This window comes from Pteropus alecto, unplaced genomic scaffold (assembly GCF_000325575.1).
Source record: "Pteropus alecto unplaced genomic scaffold, ASM32557v1 scaffold185, whole genome shotgun sequence".
NCBI classification, from domain to species: domain Eukaryota; kingdom Metazoa; phylum Chordata; class Mammalia; order Chiroptera; family Pteropodidae; genus Pteropus; species Pteropus alecto.
Window position 1 is genome coordinate 10,563,665 of NW_006438088.1, and position 22,236 is coordinate 10,585,900.

The following is a 22,236-nucleotide window of genomic DNA, read 5'->3' on the forward strand; positions in this document are numbered from 1 at the left end:
TGTGACCATTTTTAAACCAAACATACTAGGAACTACGTCAACACACCTTTAGTTCTGACTATACTTTCTTTCTCTCTTTTTTTGTTTCTTTGAAAGTTAGAGAATTTAAGGTATACCACAGCACAGTTCACATTCAGGCTGTGGTTTAGATTTGGTTAGAATATGGGGCAATTTTTTTTCTATTTCTCAGTATAAATTTTAGAATATATGATGATAAATTAATAAACTCATTTCGGCATTATAATTCTTTGTATTTTAACATTTGAAAATAATTGAATAATGCATGACATTTCATTTTGAAAGGAAGTATGAATAAATGGAGTTTTAAAAATAAGAAAAAATGTTTCTTTACATGGAAAAAAAAATGCCCCTTGTGTAAAATGTTGCATGGCAAAATTACTTTATCTACCGACTTAAGAGCAATTCATAGATGTATAAAAAAGTTTCCTACAATCTGCCAGTCTTTACACTTGTATAACTGGGCATCCTGGAATCACTTTGTCTTGTAGCTTTTCTTTTATATCATCTTATATAGCTGTCATCCTCAGGCAAATGAAAGACTCTAAGAACAAAACAAAGTAGATATAAAGGAAAAATAAAATCAGAAAAATATTTTTTAAGATTTGAAATCAAAGACAAGGAGGAAGTAAATTGATAATTTATGGAAAGAGGAAATCTTACTTTTCTTATAATCATGAAATTAGCATTAACCAAATCTTTTCTTTTAAAAATTATTTAGAGAATATGTTTACTTTGGGATTGAGGTATATCAAAGCTGCCTTTGGAAATGGAAGATTTGTCTATTTGCTGTGGTTTTTGAAAAACCATATTTTTTCCTGTGTTAAGACAATTCACTGAACTTTACTTTCAGAACGTATAGAGTATGTATAGGAATAAAAACAAAGTGCCATCTTTATTCCCATGGCAGTGTTATTCTTTTTATATTTTGCAAGGTTTAAGTTGACTAGATTCCCACTTTTTGTCATAACTCCTTTCCTCTTGTTTCCTTTAATAGCCCTAAATTCCTTTTTTTTTGTTAGCTGGTTACTTAGTCTATTAAGAACTGTATCACTCGTCTTCTGTATAGAAGTCTAATAAAGAAGACTATTACTTTCGTATTATATTACAGGAGCTACTTTTTTTTTTTGTAACCACAATAGGAATGGTTTTTTAAAAATAAAATATAGAGCAGTTTAGGATGTGTGTGTCTGTGTGTGTCTGTGTGTGTGTGTGTGTATTGCATAAAAAATTCAGCAGGTATTTAATAGGTGTTTACTCAGTGAGTAAAGCATACAAAGAATACATTAATTCCCTTACCATTTAGTCGTAATATAAGTCATTTAACAGACTGTTTTATATTTGAAAGACTTGACCGTACATTGTTATAGCAGCACCTGAAAAGCATACTACAACCTAGGAAAGACCTCACAGGTAGACAGTATCTTGAGACATCGTGCAACTCATTCTAAGTTTTCAGATCGAGAAATTCGACCTTATTAGTGCATCCAGAATTTCTCAGAATTTGAGATACCTATTAGGAGTAATCAGCCTTACAAAAAGTTGACTTATAAACAAAAAAAATCTTATAATGAAAGGTATACCTTTTCAACTACCCAAACACTCACAATCATTCTCCTTTTCTAAAATTAACCTGAAACCCAGGTTATTGATTATAGCATTGATTGTTAAGCAGAGTCATAGGAATGGGGATTAGATATGTATAAAAATGTTGTGTGCCAGTTTTGAAAAAGGTTAATTTTCTTTACTCCACAGGAAATTTCACCTTATAATGATTGGTGACAACTAATATCTATTTAGGGATGAGTAAAACTGACATAATGAATTCTGGGTACTGTGCTAAGTGCTCTACATGTTTATTATATTTAATCCTCAAGCCATTCTATAATGTAAAGAACCTTCCATTTTACAGAAGATAACATTGAGGCTTACAAAGATAAAGCTGTATCGCCAACATCACACAGATGGTGCTCATTGGAGCTGAGATTCTGTCCAGGCACTGAGAGTCCCATGTTCACAGTCAGTTTTACTACCTCTCTTTAGTGATAGAATTACTAATATTCTTTAGACATAGTATCTGGCCCTTAGAAATTTCTGGATTAAAAAAATTGATGTTCCTCTTTTTCAGTTCTCTTTTTTCCTAAACTCCACATTAATTGTTGCCATTTTTCTCTGGTTCTATACTGGGCTGATAATATATTCTAGTTCACTTTAATTGGACTTGAGTATTTTTGTGTGTGTGTGTCCTTAGCAGCAGATTTTTAAGTCATTCATTATATATTGACTTTTACAAGTTTGTTTTTCAAAAGCGATCTTTTTTTGGCCTTGTCCCATGAATTGTAGGCAGTTTCTTTCTGCAGCTCCTTCAGTATTGGTCATATACTTTACCATTCAGTGGTGTTGTTATTAGATTTTCAATGAAATAGATTATTAATATAGGAATTATATTTATGGGTATTGTTATTTACAGAGATAATTATATATGTCAATTAATTCAGAGTGTGACTTTTAGACATGTTAGTGTTCTGGTACAGAATTTTATTATTTATGGTAGTTTATTGAGGAAACAAGTTTTTCTTGAGACAGGTACATGTGGGAACCCAAACAAAACAGAATCTTGTTTGTCCGTGCCATTTGATAAGTTAGATTTACCAAGAACATGGCATTGAGTGTCTTTCTTTAATTTACACTTTTTTCAGCCCATTGGAAATATAGAATGACAACTACAGGATAATAGATTAAGAAACTCCTAAATATTGATTTTGGTTATTAAAATGTTAATATTTGTATTGAAAAGAGTTGCTATTTTATTAACATAAAAATATTATTAATATTTCTTTTCTTATTGTATTTTTTAGGAGGTGATGCGAGCCTGTGCTGCAAAAGTAAGTAGTTTTTATTACCAAGAAGATAACTTTAAAACTAGAGTTTTCATTGCGATGCACCAAAGAATTCAAATGAACCATTCATAGTTTTTAATAGAACTTTTACAAAAGTTAAGTTGATATGTATTTTCCTTATTTGACCTTGAATATCTCAAGGAATTTTAATATTGGGACCTGAGAATTTAGCAAGTGGGTTCATATTTTTGTAGATTTAAAAATACTAAGTGATTGGGATATACTTTCAGTAAAGGACCAGCAAGGTCATTTCATTCTCTGAGAAAAATATTACATGATACTTAGTAGGTAAGAGACACTTACTACATTTTCAGTGAGTGCATGCTGAGTAAATTGTATAATCCTCAAGTGCATACAAGCTTCACATAAATAACAATGACATATTGTGCTAATAATGCTTTTGATCATTTATACCAATGTTTCACACTTCTTTTCCCATTTAACTATATAACAGTCCTGAGAGACAGATTACATGTTGTTATTTCAGTTTTAGAAAGAAGAAAGCTGAGGCTTATTGAGGTTAAGTGATTTGCCCAAGACCCCCCAATTAGTCCAAGCACACTAGTGTACAAAAAGCTCTTGATTGTTAAACAATTTTAACTAAATTGTACCCGAGATGCTTTCAACACAGCAGCTTTCTTCCTTTTATAAGCAAGTTTATTTTGTGTACATTCTTTAACTCCATTGTCAAGAAAATAAATTTTAATTTAAAAGAGTTGGAATGGCACCACATGTTCATCCTTCTCTCTTCTTTTTTTCGGTTCACTCCCAAAATTCAGTTGAATTATTAGACATCTATTCATTGATCAAATATAATTATATGTGTCACAAAGTAAAAGGGTGAGACATCCAGAAGGGAAATAATTAGAATGGTGTTGGTGTGTTCAAAGACTGCTTTATATAATGGCAGTGCAGTGGGAATATCTTTTTATTCAATAAACACCTGCCGCTACTATGCGGCAGGCACTTGGAATACAGAAGTAAGTAGGCTACTGTCTCTTTCTACGTTGGGCATCTTATGGAGGAAACATGTCAGAAAACACTGGGTTTTCCCCACCACTGAGCTGTTGAGTATCAGTCAGGACCTATCACTTTTTTACCTAATTATCACAACTCAGCAGGATATGGAATGTAGACAAGGGGAAGGAAGATGGGGGGAAAAAGAGAACACACTGTATTCTGACTTGGGCTGCAGATGTTCAGGAAACTTGTTCCTGATAGCAATGATGGGTGTAATGATTGTTGCTCCAAGATTATTAATCTTCCTAAGTATGCATAGAATATAAAACTGGAGTCAAAAAATAGTTTATTCTTTCACTAGCAATTCAGAACTATTTATTTTAACAAATATACTATATGCCCTTCTTTGTAATACTATCTGAATGTCCAAAATGTTCTGCACATATTTGCAAGGCTTTGTGGGGAATGTTTGCTGCTAATCTGGAAACTCCCTGAGGGTTGAGGATCATGTTATTTATCTTTGTATCCCTATTACTTGATGAAAGTAGAATAAATGGTTATTGAAAATATGATGATGTACTTGGAAATTAGTTGAGATCTGTAAAGATTAACTTTACTAGTGTCTAGTTTTTTTAAAAGAATAAGTCTTACCGAGAAATAATTCACATACCATAATATTCACCCTTTTAAGATGTACAAGTCACTGATTTTTACCACATTCACAGAGTTGTGCAACCATCACTACTATCTGATTTTAGAACTTTATTATTCCTTCCAAAAAGAAACCCTATATACCTTAGCAGTCATTTTCTCTGTGTGTGTGTGTGTGTGTGTGTGTGTGTGTGTTTGTGTGCATGTTTGTCTGCGTGCGTATATATGCCTAGGATGTAACAATGAATGCAAAAATTTGTGCATGTTTGTCTGTGTGCGCATATATGCCTAGGATGTAACAATGAATGCAAAAATTTTATTATAGGGAAATGACAATAAAAAAGGAAATAAATCAGGTGATTTCATACAATAAGTGATGTGACGAAAATAAAATATGCCCTGCAACAGAGAAAGACTGGGAGGAGAGACTACTCAAAGGATGATCACGGAAGCCCCTCTAAGAGAAACACTTGATTAGGAACTAGTCCTGTCCTACAAAATCCTCATCTAGAAATAAAACTGGCATGCTCAAGGAGCAGAGGGAAGACCACTATGCTTAAGTAGGATAACCTGGGAGGAGAGTATAGCTAAATATTTGAGGCTCTGGTCCAGGAGAGGGTATATCAGGGATGCCTAGAGACAAATATTTAAGAAAGAAGAGTGATAAACTGTCACATACTAGTGAAAGAATGAGTAAAATGAGGACAAAATTGATCATTATATTTGGCGAGATGATGTCCTTTGGTTACCTTGATAAATTCTATTTCAGTAAGTGGCAGAGACGAAAGCACAGCTGAAGTGGACTGAAGATAGAATAGGATCCAATAAGGCAGAGACTGTATAGTCCAGTTTTTTAAAGAAATTTTGACTGAGGAGAAAAGGAACAGGAGCTGGAGTGAATATTAGATGGACAATACTGAAGCATAGTTATTTGCTGATGGGAATAATTCAGTGGTGATAGAGAAGTTAATAATGTACCCCGGAGGCGGTAATAGAAGACATGGGACATATTGGAGAAATGAGAGGGAAAGGTAAACTATGTTGGGAAAGTCTTAAAAGTTTTTTATACATAATGTAATACTTGAACTGAAGCTAGAAAAAAGGGGTGACATGCCCAGGAAGTTGGAGCCGGAGGTAGAGGGAGCCCATTCCAGGAAATGAGAACAAGAACAGCATGAGCTAAGTCAGAGAGACGTGGAACAACCTGGCATGTCTGGGGAGCTATATCTATGCAGTTTGCTGTAGCCAGAGAATAGGAAATGGAGCAATAAGGTTATCAAGCTAGGTAGTTGTTAAAATAGAGAAAGCTCTGTATGCCGTACTAAAAAGTATGGAATTTATCTGGTGAGACAGTTGATTGATAATAGGTTTTAAGCAGAAGTGTTACTCAATAAAATTAGCATTTTAGAAAAATCCTGGTAGCATTATAAAAAAAAAAAAAAACAACCCTGAGAAATAGACAAGAGATAGGTAAACAAATCAGGAGACTATTACAGTTGTTTATAAGTAATAGGAAGGCCTGAACCAAAGCGCTAACTGTGGAGAAAGAGTAGGATCAGATGCCAGAGCATCTAATAGGCTTAGTGACTGACACTGTGGAGTGTGAGGAAGCAGTCTTGGATGATTCCCATCTTTCTGGCAGGGACAGCAAGGTGGATAGCGATAGCTTTCCTCGAGGAAATAAATAGTGGAGAAAATGTTAGTTTAGTTCTAAACTTATTGATCAGAAAAGTTTTAGATTTCAGAAGTGTCAGCATAGAAGGCTGATGAAGCGGTGAAAACAAAAACTGCCCAAGCAGGGTAGCCTTGCGGTAATAAGGGGGAATAAGAGGGCCCAGTTGGTGTAGCAGACAACACTGATAAGCGATGGCAGGATAACCAACAGAAAATGGTTTTCCAGTAGTGGGGGAACAGTGATCGACAGTGTTAGGTATCTCAGAGGCCTCGATGAATCTGCTAAATTTGATCATTGGAAGTCCAGAGTGACAAACTTCGGATTTAGCGTTCTGATGGAGAAAAGCTTCATTTTAACTGGTTGAAATTAAATGGTTGAGGTATATGGATAGTAGTCCTGGGCTGTTTTTTCAGGAGTTTCACTTTAGTGAAGCTTAAGGAAATTATGGAATCATTGTGAGAATTTTCACTGTTTGCTATTTGTTTTTGTATTAAAGTAGAAAAATCTCTGCTTATAGTTTGTAAGGAAACAGCCTGTAGAAAATTTGAAAGTAAAATTTGGAAGACCCTTAAGGACATCCCCAGAGGAACATATGGAGGGATTAATCTTGAATAAAAGGGCAACTCTTCCTCTGACACTAGAAGAAAAGAGGTGAGGGTAGCTTCAAGAGGTATATTCTTTTATAGGTTTGAAAAAGAGGATTTCAGAGGGTTGAGGGCCAAATTTTCCCCATAAAGTAAGGAAATATATTGAGAAAGGAGTTAAAGGTTTGGAGAAAGCCAAGATGCATTGAGGTAAATTGGCTTTCAGTGGGACATAACGTTGGGTAAATGGTTTGAACCAGCACTAAATCTTAATTTCGAGCATCACACAGGGGAATCACATCAGTAATCTTTGAACCATCAATCCTAGGTATATATATCAAAGCTCAAAAACTCTTGATTAAATATTACAAATAAAACTTTGTTACAGTTGATTCAAATTTGAGTTCTTGTTTTAGTTCATGTAGTTATGATAAACTATGGGAGATTTTCTGGCACCTTACCCTGTCGTAAAAATTTTGATCTTTAACAGCATCAGGGTTTCTAAACCTAATTGCTGCACTTCATTGTCCCAGCTTATAAAGGAGGACCTAGACATCATGTTTTGAATTTCTCTTTATGACAACCATAGGCTACTCATTTCTTAGGTTTTACTAATGTGGAAATTACAGGAACGTAAGCCGTTTTTAGAATTTATAATAGGAGAATATTAAGGTACCCGATTTCATATACCTTGAATCTCGTTTTGGCTCAAGTTTTCTGTTTAACTTGTACTTTGATATTGGGATTTTAATTTTTATAACAGATGTATGATGTCAACAAAACATTTTCTGGGTATTTGGAGGTTTTTTGCCACCAGAACTGTCTTCAATTTAACATTTTATCTGCATCGTTTGGATTTAGTGGAAAAAATAGACAGCCGTCTGGAGGGAGGGGGACAAATTTGTGAACATAAGTATATAGACAGTATTAACATCTTTTCGGTTGTAAGTTAAAATGAGCTTGAAGTTTCTTTGCAGCTTGAAACTTTAAGAATTCTAATTCAGGTAAATGTAGCAAGCATATAACCTAATTTAGTAAGCTAAAATAATTAGACTTGTAGGTGAAGGGGACCAAAGTTTTGCCATCCAAAATGTGCCTTTTGAGATATTGATTTAAGCTGGTTATTCAGAAACAAAGAAACTTAGAAAGAACTTTTGACCCTCCCCCTTCCTGCCTAAGAGATTCAGATAGAAAGGCAGGCTCTGGGAAGGGAATCTTGGTGCATTCGCCCTAGCATTAGTTAGGATGGCTCAAAGCGAGGGCCTGTTAGCTAGATTCTGCCCAGCATCCCCGGGTCCCATAGTTTCTGGATTGCCTAGCAGGAATTTGTTAGCCATGTATGTTATGACCTTTTTCAGCTACCTATGAGGTGCCTTTTTTTCCCCCTTTCCCTTCTCCTTTTCTCCTTTGTCAGCTGCTCCAATGCCTCTTTGGGTCTCAGTCTTATGGCACCCCCGAATGTGCATTTGTATAATAAACTTTGGACACTTTCTCTTTTTAATTTGCTTATTAGCCCAGCTAGAAGAGCTTAGAAGGTGGGAAGAAAATTATTTTTTTTAGCCCCCACATAATATAAAAATGAGTGTTGTATCTCTCCCAAAGGATTTAAAATTTAATTACTCACTAAGAGAGAAACTAATTGTTAGCTCATTTTAACTTTCTAACATGAAAATTTACCCCCTCATAGAGAATTAGTATTTGCATATTTTGCACAAAGCTGCTTATACCCTGAAAGAGCAGGCAAAAGCAGTTTTGTAAAATTAACTTGGTAGAAGTTCAAGTGAATTTTTTTTCTGTTTCTCTAAGATGAATTTCATTAAATTTTTATGCTTTTAGTTTTCCCCAATATGGAGGTAATAAACTGACTCTGGCAGACTGTGGTTTTTGCATGAAGCAAGCAGAAAAGTGTGTTGTGAAAAGAGGGTAGATTGATGTAGGGTAGACTATCTTAGTCAACTTTCTGTTGTTGTAAAATTATTAAGCAATTCTTTTCCACAGCATATATTTCAAAAATAGATATTGCTTCATTTTATTTAATGGTTATTATTATTTTTCTTCCTCTAAATGAAGTAGTGAATATATGTAGGCTAGCTTTGATAATATTTTGAGTTCTCATTTCAAATCACTATAATAATTAACAGTTATCTCAAACCTTATAAATTGAGTTATCTGCTTTATGTTGCCTCTCATCACTACATGAACATTTGATAGTCTCTAAAGAAATGTGTCAAAAAAGAACAATCATAAAAATGCTTTAGGAAGAACATTAATTGTACATTATAGCTGTTTGTTTTTAATAGCATTTTATTGAAAAAGTGACAAGTCTTTCATTTTGAGTGGGGACATTTAAAGATCCTATTCTTGCTTTCCTGGTGTTCTCTTTGGTTTTAGCCCAAGTAAATTTATGAAGAGGAAGACTGAAGAGAGGAGAGAAAGAGGGGGAGGGGGCAGGGGAGGGAAGGAGAGAGGGAGAGGGAGAGAGAGAGATTGTCCCCAGCATACACCTGTTCTTTTGCACCAGATTTCAAAATGCATTGTTTGAGATGTAGGATAAAAATTTTCAAGAACACAGAAGTAAAACTGAAAAAATGACTCTAAAAAGAGAAGTGGACTAAGTAGTTAAGCGATAAATATATCATTTTGTAGATAGTACTTCCATTTAAAAGCATAGTACTCTGAAAAATTTACTGCATCATCATACATTACATATTTCTAATTATTCTTACTTCTAATGATGTTAATAATAATAACTAATATTTATATAGCACTTTGTGTTTTCTCTTTGCTAACATACCCTATTTAATCTGTTTCTTGTTTGTTATTTAGTGCTTTATGGTTGGTATATGTGGATAGCACTCTCTGATAACAGTTCATCTTTATTGCTCCCACAGCACATTCCCATTGAGCATACATACATTTTTATTATTTTCATTTAAAGATGGAAAATGAAGCTCAAAAATGTTATATGGCTTCATTGTTACTTTATGATATTACTATAAATAGTCAACGTTAATTTTGGTCAGTGTTTAATAATGGCTCCTTATAGAGTTGTTAAGGCTGGGTGGTTTGTTTAGCACTGAATAGGTATTTGATCCCATCTAACTACTTTGAAAAACATTTTTGTTATTTATAGAACATCATAACAGTTTAGGAACATTAAGACTATATTATTATATGGTCTTAATTGACTTTCACTAAATATGTAAAAGCTTTTTCCTCTTCAAGAGAAAAATTTAATCGAAGATATACCATTTACTATCACTGTTTACAAGGAAGAAGGCAAGCGTTTACAAACATAATGTAAATAAAAAGTCAGATAAAGGGCATGTAACCACAACCTACTGTCTAATACAGAACATCAAAAGAGAATTTTTAAATACTAATCCAGGGGAAGTTCTCTGTGCGATTTTGATTATTTAAAAAAGAGAGGGCAGCTACTTTCATACACAAATATTTATAAACTTTCATTTAATATTTTACTAATTCACAGATTATGTTTTTCACAGTAAATTAGAAATTCATACTGTTTTGGATTTTTCAAAATTAGATCACATTTTATAATAATTTTTGAAAGTGATGAAAAATAATAAATATATAATGAATGATTTATTATTGAGACTGGATCATTGCTGAAATTAATTCTAAGTTATAAGTAGAATTTACTAATGAACCGTGAATACTCTTTTGTGGACTATTCTTTATTTTTCAATAGCTGTAGTTACATTATTGTACTTATGCATTTCTGTGAGACCATTGTACTCAGACAATCATAGTAGTTTTTTGTATTATAGAAACATCATATTTACTTACAGAAATTTTTCTTGAACATTATTTTAATCTGTTTTTAAACAGTGTCTTAAGAATAAGGTTTTTTGATGCAGTGGAAACTGTTTCACTTGGCAAGTTAGGTTACAGCTGTGTTATCTATGTCACCATGATGTGTATAAACATGAATATTACAGGTGTTTTCTGTGCAGGCTCTTTAAAGGAAGTACCTGCTGTTTTACAAAATGCTAGAGAAATGTGGATATGAAACATTTAACTCTTTCTTAATTGAAAGGAGTCACTTTTTTTTTTTTTGCATTTCTTTGCATAACTTTTAAAACCATTCTGTTTTGTTATTAATAATGTCAACTTCATCATAAGCTAACTTGTTATTAGTAAGACAGATTTACTTTAATAGAATTATGCTTTTATTACCACTATATTCCTTTCTTGATAAAACCTATTATGTTTTGTAAACATAAAAAACTAAGCATGTAAATCATTACCTCTCCTTTTGACCTACCATGTGACATGGTATGCTTTGTAAGCAAATATTTCTCATTCAGTTTTTGCATCAGTGACCTAGGAAATTCGCTCTAGTTTCTGATTTGGCTTTTCTATTACAGGTCAACAAAAATCTCTCGTTTACTTCAACCCCATCCTCTTCACAACAGTCTAAGTTAAAACAGTCGAACGTGCTGGACACTCGTCAGATTCTGCGTCGGTTTGATTTCACTCAGACCGGTGAGCCTCTTCCTTACTTTGACTATTCTTTCAAATGTTCAAATGCTATTTTTTTTTTCATGAATTTCATTTATTTCACTTCAGAAATACAGCTCATATCATCGTAATGGTCAGTTTGGTCAGTTTTCACACTTGAATTATATTCCAGCATCCTTTTTTCCTTTAAAAATTTACTAAAGATTTCAAAAGCAATTGTGAATTTGGTAATTTAATAGTAGATACTCTCAACCTCTATTCTATTGAACAGATAATAATTGAAAAGTAGCAAAACATGTGAGTTTTAAACATGTTTACTATTAAAACTGATTCAGTTTCCCTTAGATATAGGAACCATAATTAATTTTATGTTACAATTCATTTCAAAGAATCCAAGGTAAAATGCATTTTGGCAGAAATAGGATCCAGCCTGCCAGTGATATCATGTTTCTTCAAAGTTAGCAAATTAATAAAATAGGCAAAGAAACTAGTTACAGAAATCTAAGTGAATCACTGAGTTGAAACTATATAATTGAAAATTTTTAGGCCAATGTTTTAAATTAATTTGAATAAGGTTTTGAAAGAACATCAAAGAACGAGCATTTAGGCGAGAATGTTACTTTGGAGATCGAAAGATGACTATTTCTATTCATTAGCTATATTTTTTAGACAGTATTTTTTTCTATCATTGAATTCTTTTACAAAGATAAGAACTGAGAATAACAAAACAATTATCTTTGAAATTTTCTGATTTGAAAGTATTTGGAGTTTACATATGCAAGGTATTTTAATACTGCTTTATAAGTTACATATTATGGTGAGAAACTACTTGGATCTGGAACTCTTATATTCACTCCTGACTGTGCCTTTTGTTCTCTTTATTACCTGTGAACCTTAGAATATTCATTTGGAAACTAGAAATGATGTTTATAAATTGTTGAAGCTCAAATCACATAGCACATATACTTTGTCAGCATAAGGTACTATACAAATATAACGTACTTAAATACTAAACATGATGAGTATGTGTATGCTAGCTTTGAAAATACTGAATACTAGCTTCAAATTACTAGAATGATTAAGTTATCCCAAACTTTAGAAATTTAAATTTAATCTGCCAGCAGTTGGAATCATAGTGTTTATTGGTCATTCATATGTATAATGGAGAGCACACCAGGCCCTGTCTTTTTAGACTCTTATTCTCTGCACCCTAACTAGCTACTTGGTTTGCCTTCAGATCCTGTCATTTTATTGATGAGGAGGAAGGGAATCTGTCTCCACCAGTGGATCCCTATCATTTTTCTCCTGAGAGCTAAAATTCTTCTGGGAACAAATCTTTCATTTCATACTTTAGGATTAAAGGCATAGAAAAAAATATTTGGTTGAGTTAATATATTGATTAAAATTCATTCAAGTAGTATCTTAAGTTTGTCAGCCAACAAGGAGTAGATGATAGATATAAAATTCTTTCCTTTTCTGTAAAGGGAAAGATCAGAGAGGATAGATAGGAAGGTCTTTGAAATAGAAGAGGGATTGCCACTGAGACAGATAACGAATACTGAGAAAGAATAAAGAGAAAGCTGGATGTGATAAAGACAAGCCTTAGAAACTTCACCATTGTATATGGGATTAGCTCCATTTACCTTCAGCTTTCCTTGGCCATATATAGGCCTTGAGTCAGTGTATTTATAGCATGTGTGTGCCTCCATGTCCACTCTCTCAGAAGCATTACCATTAAGCTACATGATACACATGATAACACTGCTCTACTTGATTTTGTTTTAGTTCTTAATGTGCCTGACCTCATTTTAACACATAATCTTTAAAATTTTTTTCTTTAAAACTTTATTGAGATGTCACAATATAGAAAACTTATAAAAGCAGAATACGTAGTCTGTTGCAAAATGACCAAATTACTCCCTTTTTTTCATTAAAAAGCCAGTCTTTGTGGAAAACATCCTGCTATAGGAAACAGGTGAACTTGTTTCTATACGTGACTCCATTGTTAAATGACAATAGAGTCTTGAACAGTTTCTTCAGGCCTCAGTTTTCTGATCCCCACAAGTACATAAGGGCTCTGGATTTGATGAGTTTCTGTCATAAAAATTCTGAGGTTCTATTCAGTATTCAAACCAGTTTTAAAAGGGAATAGTTAAGTATTTTTGACTATACAAATAACCTGTTAGAATCAGAGATACAGAACTGCAAAAATAATAATGTAGATAGATTTTCAGTAAGATTTTTAAACATCCTATCTAAATAGTCAAGTGATGTCTGTAGATGTTTGGCTTTGTACAGTATAAAGAAAGGCTGTTTACACAGAGCTAGTCAGTACGGGCCCACTAGCCGTCTTGGTAGAGGCTTAAGAACAGGGTTGATTTGAGTGTGTGTGTGTGTATATATGAGTTTATATGCTGGAAAGCTAGTCTCCAAGGTAGGTTTATTGTCTGTGGTCTGCTCTAACTTCTATGGACCTTATTCAGGGTGAGTTCTAGGTAATGGAGACTGCTAGTAAAGTATTTCTTTCTTCTTTGGTTTGTATTCTTCAGTTTCTAGAGAACTACCTTATTCATTCTGAAATCATTTTAAGTGGCTACGTTGTTTAAGGCTCTCATCTAAGGATAGGGACTAAATATTACAGTCTCAGTCCTCAGGGAGCTTACAGTCTGGTTGGAGAGACAGTGAGCATATAGCAAATCATTTCAAAGTGGGGTGGCATAAATTCTAAAATCACCGTATAAATAAAGCGTCACTGGAATAAAGGTTTCTCACACTTTCCATGACCAAGCAGAATGCTTGATTCCCTGCCCCAAAGCCCTTCCCCCCATTTCCACTTCCCCTGCCACACACCAGGTCTTCCCAGTCCCAGCACTCTCTCTACCACATTTACCCAGCAGTTTAGCTAAAACTAGGAGCCGTTCCTGATTCTTCCTCCTCCCTCCACTTGCCCACTTCCCCTCTTGTCTCTTAGCTTATTCTCCCCATTGCAGTCAACATGATTCCTTGAAAAATAAATTAGATCGTGTGACTGCCCTGCTTAAAACTTAAATGTCTTTCTATCACAATTAGAATGAGTTCCAGGGGCCTTACCCTGTCTTATAAAACCTTCAGTGACCTTGCCTTTGTCTTCTTCATAGGCCTCATCAGCAAGTGGGGCTTCAGGAAAGCCCACTGAGCCAAGAAGCAGGTAACCACACATATACACTTAGAAAAGAGCTTTGTATCGCTAGGGAGTGATTTGAGTCTTAGTTTAGCTGAAGGAAATGTGAGGTGGATGTGTTTAGGAAAAACTGAGTTTGCAAAGGTAGATTGGGGTCAAATTGTGCCCTACCGAGTAATTCACATTTTCTTTTCTAGGTAAAAAGGTATGAGTGTGAAAGACGATAAAAGGTGTTTTTTTAAAAAAAAATACAGCTGGTGTCTGAATAAGGGGTGGGTTAGAAGAGAAAAACAAATCTGGATATAACTTCTTTGAAATACTTATTTTAGACTGTTCCTTGGGCTGATATTCTAGGTTCTTAATTACAAAATAATAAATTAGTTAATCCTATTAAAGTTAAAACTATAAATCTTTCCTGAGTGATATATAAGAAAGAAAATTGTATAACTTTGTCTATTATACTTCAGTAAAGCTGGGAGATAAAAAGAAAGAAAATTGTAATTTTAACATTTTAGATTAAATTGTAGGTTATAGTTCATAATGCCCCACCATGTAGTAAACATGTTATACTGCATCTCAAAACTGTTTCTATACTTCTGTAGCATAATGAGGGAAATCTCTAAAACAATAACAGGCAACTTGTATTTGTTAAAAAAATTATAAAATGCTTTTATATATGTCCTCTGATTCCCAACAAAACACGCTGATAAGTAAGGTAAACGTTAAAATTGTAAGGAGTGAAATCTTCTTAGAGCTTCTAGGACCTTGAAACTTTTGGTATTCAGTCCCTTTAGAGTGAAACAGAAGCAAATAGGGCAACTTGTCAGAACTCAGGTAGCTAGTGGCAGTTGTGTCTAAAGCAAGATCTCACTTCTAGCTTAGTACTCATCCTTACCACACCAAAATGCCTCTTCCTAGAGAAGAACACAAGTTCAGAATGTGAAGTGGGCTGTCTGCTCAAGAAGACCGTTCCTGGAGTCACACCTTTATTCTTGGCCCATGGTCCTCCCACTCTGCCAAGAGGTCTCTCTGGTTGTAGGTGTTATCTTTTGTTACGAGCTTTAGAGGTCTGTGATGTACTGCAAAGTAATAACCTGAACAGTACTATTCAGAATAGGCATAGTTGTTAAAACTGAGATATCAAGGAGATATTTTCTAAGGATTAATCAATTTAGATTTTTCTTTGACCTTTGACCTTTAAATACAATTCTGTATTTGCCAAGCCTGTATTTTAAAGGCTTGGTTCCAGTGAAACTGTGGTAGTCTCCAGTCAATTCGAGAGGTTCTCTGCAGAGAAATTTTGTTCTGTGACAGCCCATCAGAATCCCAGATCCCACTCAACCATCTCAAGAGCCCTTATTATAGAAGTAAATTTTAAAATGTGGATTATTCAGTAAAAAATAAAATCAGTCACTGTTGGGGGAAGAGGGGGGTAACTGGAAGTGGTTATTCCATTGGCAGTATTATTTTTGTGTATTTATTTTTGAATGACAGCATGTTTCATTTTTATATACTTGATATATCTTTTCACAGCATTGTGCAAAATTAAATTCAGTTCATATTCAATAGATGAGAAATGCAAAATGAAATGAATCATTCTAATATGACTTTATTAATGCAGTCCTTATAACATCTTTTTTAATTGTAGACTTGGAGTTTGATGAGAGAGGCAGAGTATAACATGGTTTTTAAAGACAACCAATAGCTTGACTTCTCCATGTTTTCTTTGCATTCTCCATTAGACCATATAAATGTGTATTAAACTTGATAGCCAACCATTAAATCTAACTTTTTACCATATCCTAGAGGGCAAGGTATTTGATTTAAACAAATCATAACATCATTCAAATGACTTAAGTATTGGTTAGGAGATCTGTCAACTTAACTTTTGTGCTTCTACATGTTGAATAATATTTGAAGAACCGTATTTTTCTATTTATTTTCTATGACTTTCGTAAGTATACAGTATTCCCTTGGCCAGGAATAAAAAATTAAAGTTTAACTCTTAAAATTAGGAGCTGTTTTTCCAGTTAAATTGTATTGTTTTCAAGATTTCTGTATTTCTTAAGGTTTAATATTTTTTATAGAGAAATACAGTTTTCAAATAGTATAACCGAAATGTAAAAGCAATCCGGGGTTGTAATTTCACCAGAGATTCTGTGATATCTTTATGTAACCCATTGTAGAAGGTAGATTACATGTAAACTGGAAACAAGATAGTTCTTGTATTTCAAAAGAAGGAAAAAAACATTTTGGCAAAAATTAAGAATTAGAATAACTCAATAAACACAGGTGATAGTTAAAGGGGGTTTCCATTTTAAGGAAGGTAAAATGAGCTTCAAAGAACTTTCTCATCCCATCAGAATTGGCACAGTTTTCTGTTAGTATTACTTAATGAACTTTAAACTATTAATTGAAAAAGAATGTTTTATTGAATTCTGAATTCAAACCTTCAGAATTCCAGGATGTAAGTTTAGGTGGTGGGATGGGTTAAAGGAGTTAATTCACTGTCATAGAAAAGACAGTCTACAGAACTAACTGATTTTCTATAGACAAATGTACTTTATGGTACTAAAAAGAATAATGTTTTTATGGCACAATTTTTAAAAGCGGGAATTTGTTCAATCTCAGTTCGAGACACGTGCTTTCTGGTGGCAAAAGCACTGAAGGCCTGAAGACTTGGGCCTGAGCCCTAGTCTGCCACTTCCCACCTAAAATGTGTTCTACTTTATATGAATTGTCTACGTCATAGAATCATGAAGATCAGAAAAATATTTTTAATACTTTGAAATCCATAAGATCTTGTGAGACTTAAGAACACGAGATTTTATGGGAGAGTCTTTTGATTTTGTTTTTAAGTTTGAAATCATGCAATTTGCCATGTGGCCAAAGGAATGGAGAAGATCTTGTTTTAAAATATAATTTAATAAAATGTAGTAAGTGATTATTATAGAAAAAAAAAAAGACATGTCAGAGAGGCAAATAATGGGTATAAAATTTTTAAAGTATGTCAAAAAAGACATTAAGATGAAGTAATATTAAGAGGAAGTTTTCAAAAAGGCATCTCAAACTTTAAATAATCCACTACGACCCACTTAACTTTTGGAACTTGGGCTTTCCACATAAATACCAGTCAACACAAAATCTGGAGGTGAGACTATTTTCATATTTGGGTTTTTCTGGACACTGAGCAAAAAACCTTGATTATGTGAATTCTTTCCCTTTAACACATGACTATTTTATATTCCCCTTACACAAAGACAGAAATTTCATTAGACTTTTTCTTTTTTTGGTGTCATGCATAATTGGATTCTTTAAAATGGATATTCGGTACATATCAAATATTATTCAACATGTAGGTTTAAGGTGCCACTTTAGTAGCAGTATCAGAATTATACTAAGAATTCTCCAGTGATCTGAGTTAATCCACTTATTAAAGATTAAAATTTATCCTCAGCTGTAGTAAAAGCCCCTCTATATTCTGAATAATGTCATATGAATTAGTAAAGTGTTTCTCTTTTAATAAAGTATATTCTACATATTTATCATTCCCTAATTTAAAAATCGTTTTTATCAACTCTATTAAATATCAATATACTTAATGAATGGTTCTTCATGCAAAGGATAAGCATTTAGTATTAATTTCTCCATTGAAAGACTAAATTTCTCCTAATACTCTCTGACGGGAAAATATGAATGCAGATTTTTCTCCTATTTGAATATGCTGATTGGAATGAACTTAAATTTGCTGACCCATCTCCTAGCCATTTATTTTATAAGAAGCTATTTTATATGATAGTTACATGGTTAGTATATAGTTCCAACCTTAGAATTTTCAACCTTTTCCCCCCAATTTCTTAAAAATAGAAAGCTTATTTGAAGCTACTCTTTTTCAGTCACTTTTCTCCCTCTCTTCATCCTCTCTCCTCCCTCCCTCCCTCCCTCTCTCAGTCTCTCCCTCCCTCCCACTCCTTCCCCCTTTACCCTATGGGTGTGTGTATGTATATATTTAGTTTAAGAACCTGCTAAATGTAGTTATTGAAGTATATTGTAGCATTTGCCCAGTGGATTAATTTTAAAAGGGAATCAATTATATTCATATTCAGTGGAAAATTAAAAGAAAACAACTGAATGCCATAAACTATAAGAAATTTAAAAAATCTTATTAATTTAATGAATATAAAAGCCACATAATTTAATCCTAACAAAGCCAAAATACATGCCCGATTATTGTATTTGTATTTTGTAGATATTCTGATGTTTACCTTTTCCATAGCTTTCCAATTGATGTATTAACAACTTCTTAATTTAGCTTTTTTTTTATATTTTGAAGATTTAAAGACGTTATTTGCATATAGCATCTTTTTTAAAAAAGATCAAATGAAAAATTTTGAGAGGTCAGGCAAAACTTAACAGCTATTATAGTATATATGGCTCTGAAGTATGAAATCTAATCTCAGAAAAGATATTCGGCCTCAAACTTGTGTAGCAAGATACATAGGGTAACCACTTTGGGCATATATGTAACAGAAATGTAATCATTGCCATGAGTGAGCTTAAGTTTCCTGAAAGAAGCCTCTGTATTTTACTCTTCTGTTCCATTTCTGTTGAAAGCATTACCATTCTTTCAGGTAGAAACTGGACTCATCTTTGATGACTCTTCTCATTTCTTTTTTCTAAGTAATTGGTCTCAGAGTGTTCTCATTTCTTTATTCTAAATCTCATTTAATTCACCAATCATTCTTTTAATCTTTATTGTCCTGTTTGTTCCTTTTTTCCAGTATCAAAATTTTGTGGATGTCATTATATTTTTCTAAGTAAAGTTCCTTTCTCTGAGTTGGCTTCCTCTGTGTTCAGTTTTTTCATCTGTTTATGGGTCCTGTTTTATTCTTTCATGTCAACGTTTTCTTTTTCCTTGATTTCTAAGATCCTTGGCATCTGTCTATTTTTAAAAATGAAATTGGTACAAATACGGTGTTCCTCTTTTGTTGTGTAAATAGCTCTATAATTTCACTATTTCATTCACCTTACCAGAAGGTCTATTGAGAACTTTGTATATATAGCTAAGACATACTAACTGGCAGCTTATGTTTAGAGTAAACAGGCAACATAAATGAGTCAGGCTGTCAGACTAATTGTCAGAATGAGACTAAGTAGGAAAATAGTATCCACTCTAGAAGTCTTCACTCTTACCAAAAGCTTTGTTCAATATTATTTTTAGAGACAATTCTACTGTTTTAGATAAATGCCTAGAGCATCCATTTTATGTGAGATCTGCAGCCTGTTTGGCTTAAGTGTTTTTACATATGACCCTTTCCTGGGTTTTGTTTTATTTCACCTCCTACAATATGTGCTGAATCGATTGTGTTCACAGGTTCTCTGAGTTTCATTGTCGGATAGATTCTGTATCTACTGCAGTCTACTATGTTTTCAGACTGTTTCTAATAACTTCATCTTCTATAAATTTGTTTCAATCTCTAATCTGTTTTTTTTTTTTTCAAGATATCAGTTACTTTTACATTACTAATTCAAATGGTCAATTCTTTGTCCTTATCTTACTAGACTTATTAGCAGCATTGACACATTTGATCATTTCTTAATATACTGGCTCCTAGGACACTTCATTCTCAGTTTTCCTCTCATCTCATTAGCCACTACTCTTTCTTCTCCTTTGCAGACTCTTCTTCTTCTATGTCTTATTAGATTATCCCACCTCAGTCTGATCCTTTTTTATTCCCTATATATGTTCACTTCCTTGGTGATCTCATGACTATAAATAAAACCCATTTGCTAGTGATTCTCAAATGTTTATCTTCAGCCTAGACTTCTTTTCTGAACTCTAGACCTGCATAGGCCTATATGGTAGCCTCTAACCCTACATAGTAATTGAACAAATGTGTCTAGCGTGACTTAGGAACTAAATTTTTAATCTTATTACACTTTAGTTTAGATAGCCACACGTAGCTATCATATTGGATAGTTCAAAATCTATGTAAATCTTTATTATCCGACACCAGACAAATTAGACATTACAACATAAAGAATAGATTACTAGTTTTTTCAATTGAATACAAATAATGCTTTTAAAATTAAAACTCAAAACTCTATATCTGAATATAATATCGAAGAATTCATGATATTTTATTATCATGATTGTGCAGATGTTATTAATAGACAATATTGATTAACTTGAATAGGGACTGTAGAAGTTTCTTATTTTTTTGCATTTAAATCAATACATGATATTGTGGTAGCACTTAGCCAAGAGATCAAAGACACCTAAATTTAGACCCAGGTTCTTAAACTGTGACCTGGAGCAAGTTATTTTATCTTAATGACTTGTCATTTGAAAATGGAGGATAGGAAAGTATTTATTGCAAGTCAGAGTTTTAAAGTACCTACTTACGTTTGACCTATAATGCAATAAGGATTAGAGATATATCTTTATGAGTATATTCTTTATGAGTATATTCAAAACTATTTTAATTATTGAACCTTTTTATTTTAAATTTACCCAACTTCCCTCTAAACTTTAGAAAGAGAAATCACTATGTTCTTAGAATTAAACTTAGTAAATGTCTTATGTTAATAGCCATATTCCTATAGTACGTATATAGTTTTTCAAAACTACTTTTAGGAACACTGATTAAACATTTCCATGATATAGTGGTTTTTGTAATACAATGGTAAGTAGAAGACTCTAAAAGTTTCAACTTCTTTATCAAAACATAATTTATATCATGGTAAAAGTGAATTTTTTATAACACTGCTTTGCCTCCAGAGTAAAATGAAATTGTCAGTATTCAATTCACTCAGAGGTGAGGATTAAAGAAAGAATTGCAACAACTTTATATGGCTGCAACAGGCAAGGTGAGAGAGCAGGTTATAAAATAGACCAATTATTTTTCACCAGACATACCTTTATTGTTTGTTTTTATAGTTCGAGAATAAGACTACATTTAGTAGTTTAATATCAACCATATGATACATTTTACTGTTTTTAAAATCTTGAACTAAAATTGACAATTTTTCACTTTTTAAGACAATTAGGCATACAAAATAACACGCGTATATTTCAAAATATGTAATTTTTTTTTTTTTTTTTTTTTTTAGGCTAGGCAACCCTTGGTTGATCTTGCGGATTGCAAGCACCTTATCAGCTTACAATCCCTTATTTTTTATTTTTTACGCCTACAGTACCTGGTCTTCCTAGGTGGTCTCCTATCCAGGTAATAACCAGGCCCAACCCTGCGTAGCTTCCGAGATCAGACGGGTTTTAGGCTTGTTCAGGGTGGCATGGCTATAGACGAAATATATAATTTTTTAAGTAGATTATCAAAACATAATTTATATCATGGTATAAATTCCATAAGTATTTTCTCATAATAAACTTAGTTTTATATAGTTTTGAATAAAATGAGTAATCCATAATTTGGAAGCCTTTCTCGAATTGCTAAATATTATGGTTACTTTTAGTTTTTCAGTATTATAAAGAAGACATCTGTATATCAAAATGTTAATCACATCTCTGATAATGAAAAGTATTCATGTTTAATATAAAAGGTAAAATTTGCTGCATACTAATCATATCTACTCATTCCTTTTCTTTGTACACCTGCACATTAACATTTTACGTATTTCCAGTAAATGTCCATTTTGTACTTTATGTTCTATGATTCTACGAAAAGTGATTTGTTTTAAAAACCAGTGAACATTTTTTATTTACTGATTTTGCTTGGAGTGGGCACCACTTAGAATCAAAGAAGCAGCTCTTAATGTTTTTTTCCCTGGTCAGGGGGAAAG

At 33.1% G+C, this 22,236-nt stretch overlaps 1 protein-coding gene across 8 annotated transcripts in view; it reads left to right on the forward strand.

The window, feature by feature from the left end:
- The window catches only part of AHI1 (Abelson helper integration site 1), a 164,546-nt gene that overhangs the window by 63,312 nt on the left and 78,998 nt on the right, over nucleotides 1-22,236 (forward strand). For all 8 annotated transcript variants that reach the window (XM_025049273.1, XM_015592141.2, XM_025049275.1 and 5 more), the window contains 2 exons: nucleotides 2,877-2,903; nucleotides 11,180-11,297. In XM_025049273.1, the coding sequence (XP_024905041.1) occupies nucleotides 2,877-2,903; nucleotides 11,180-11,297 (145 nt within the window). The remainder of the gene's footprint in view (nucleotides 1-2,876; nucleotides 2,904-11,179; nucleotides 11,298-22,236) is intronic.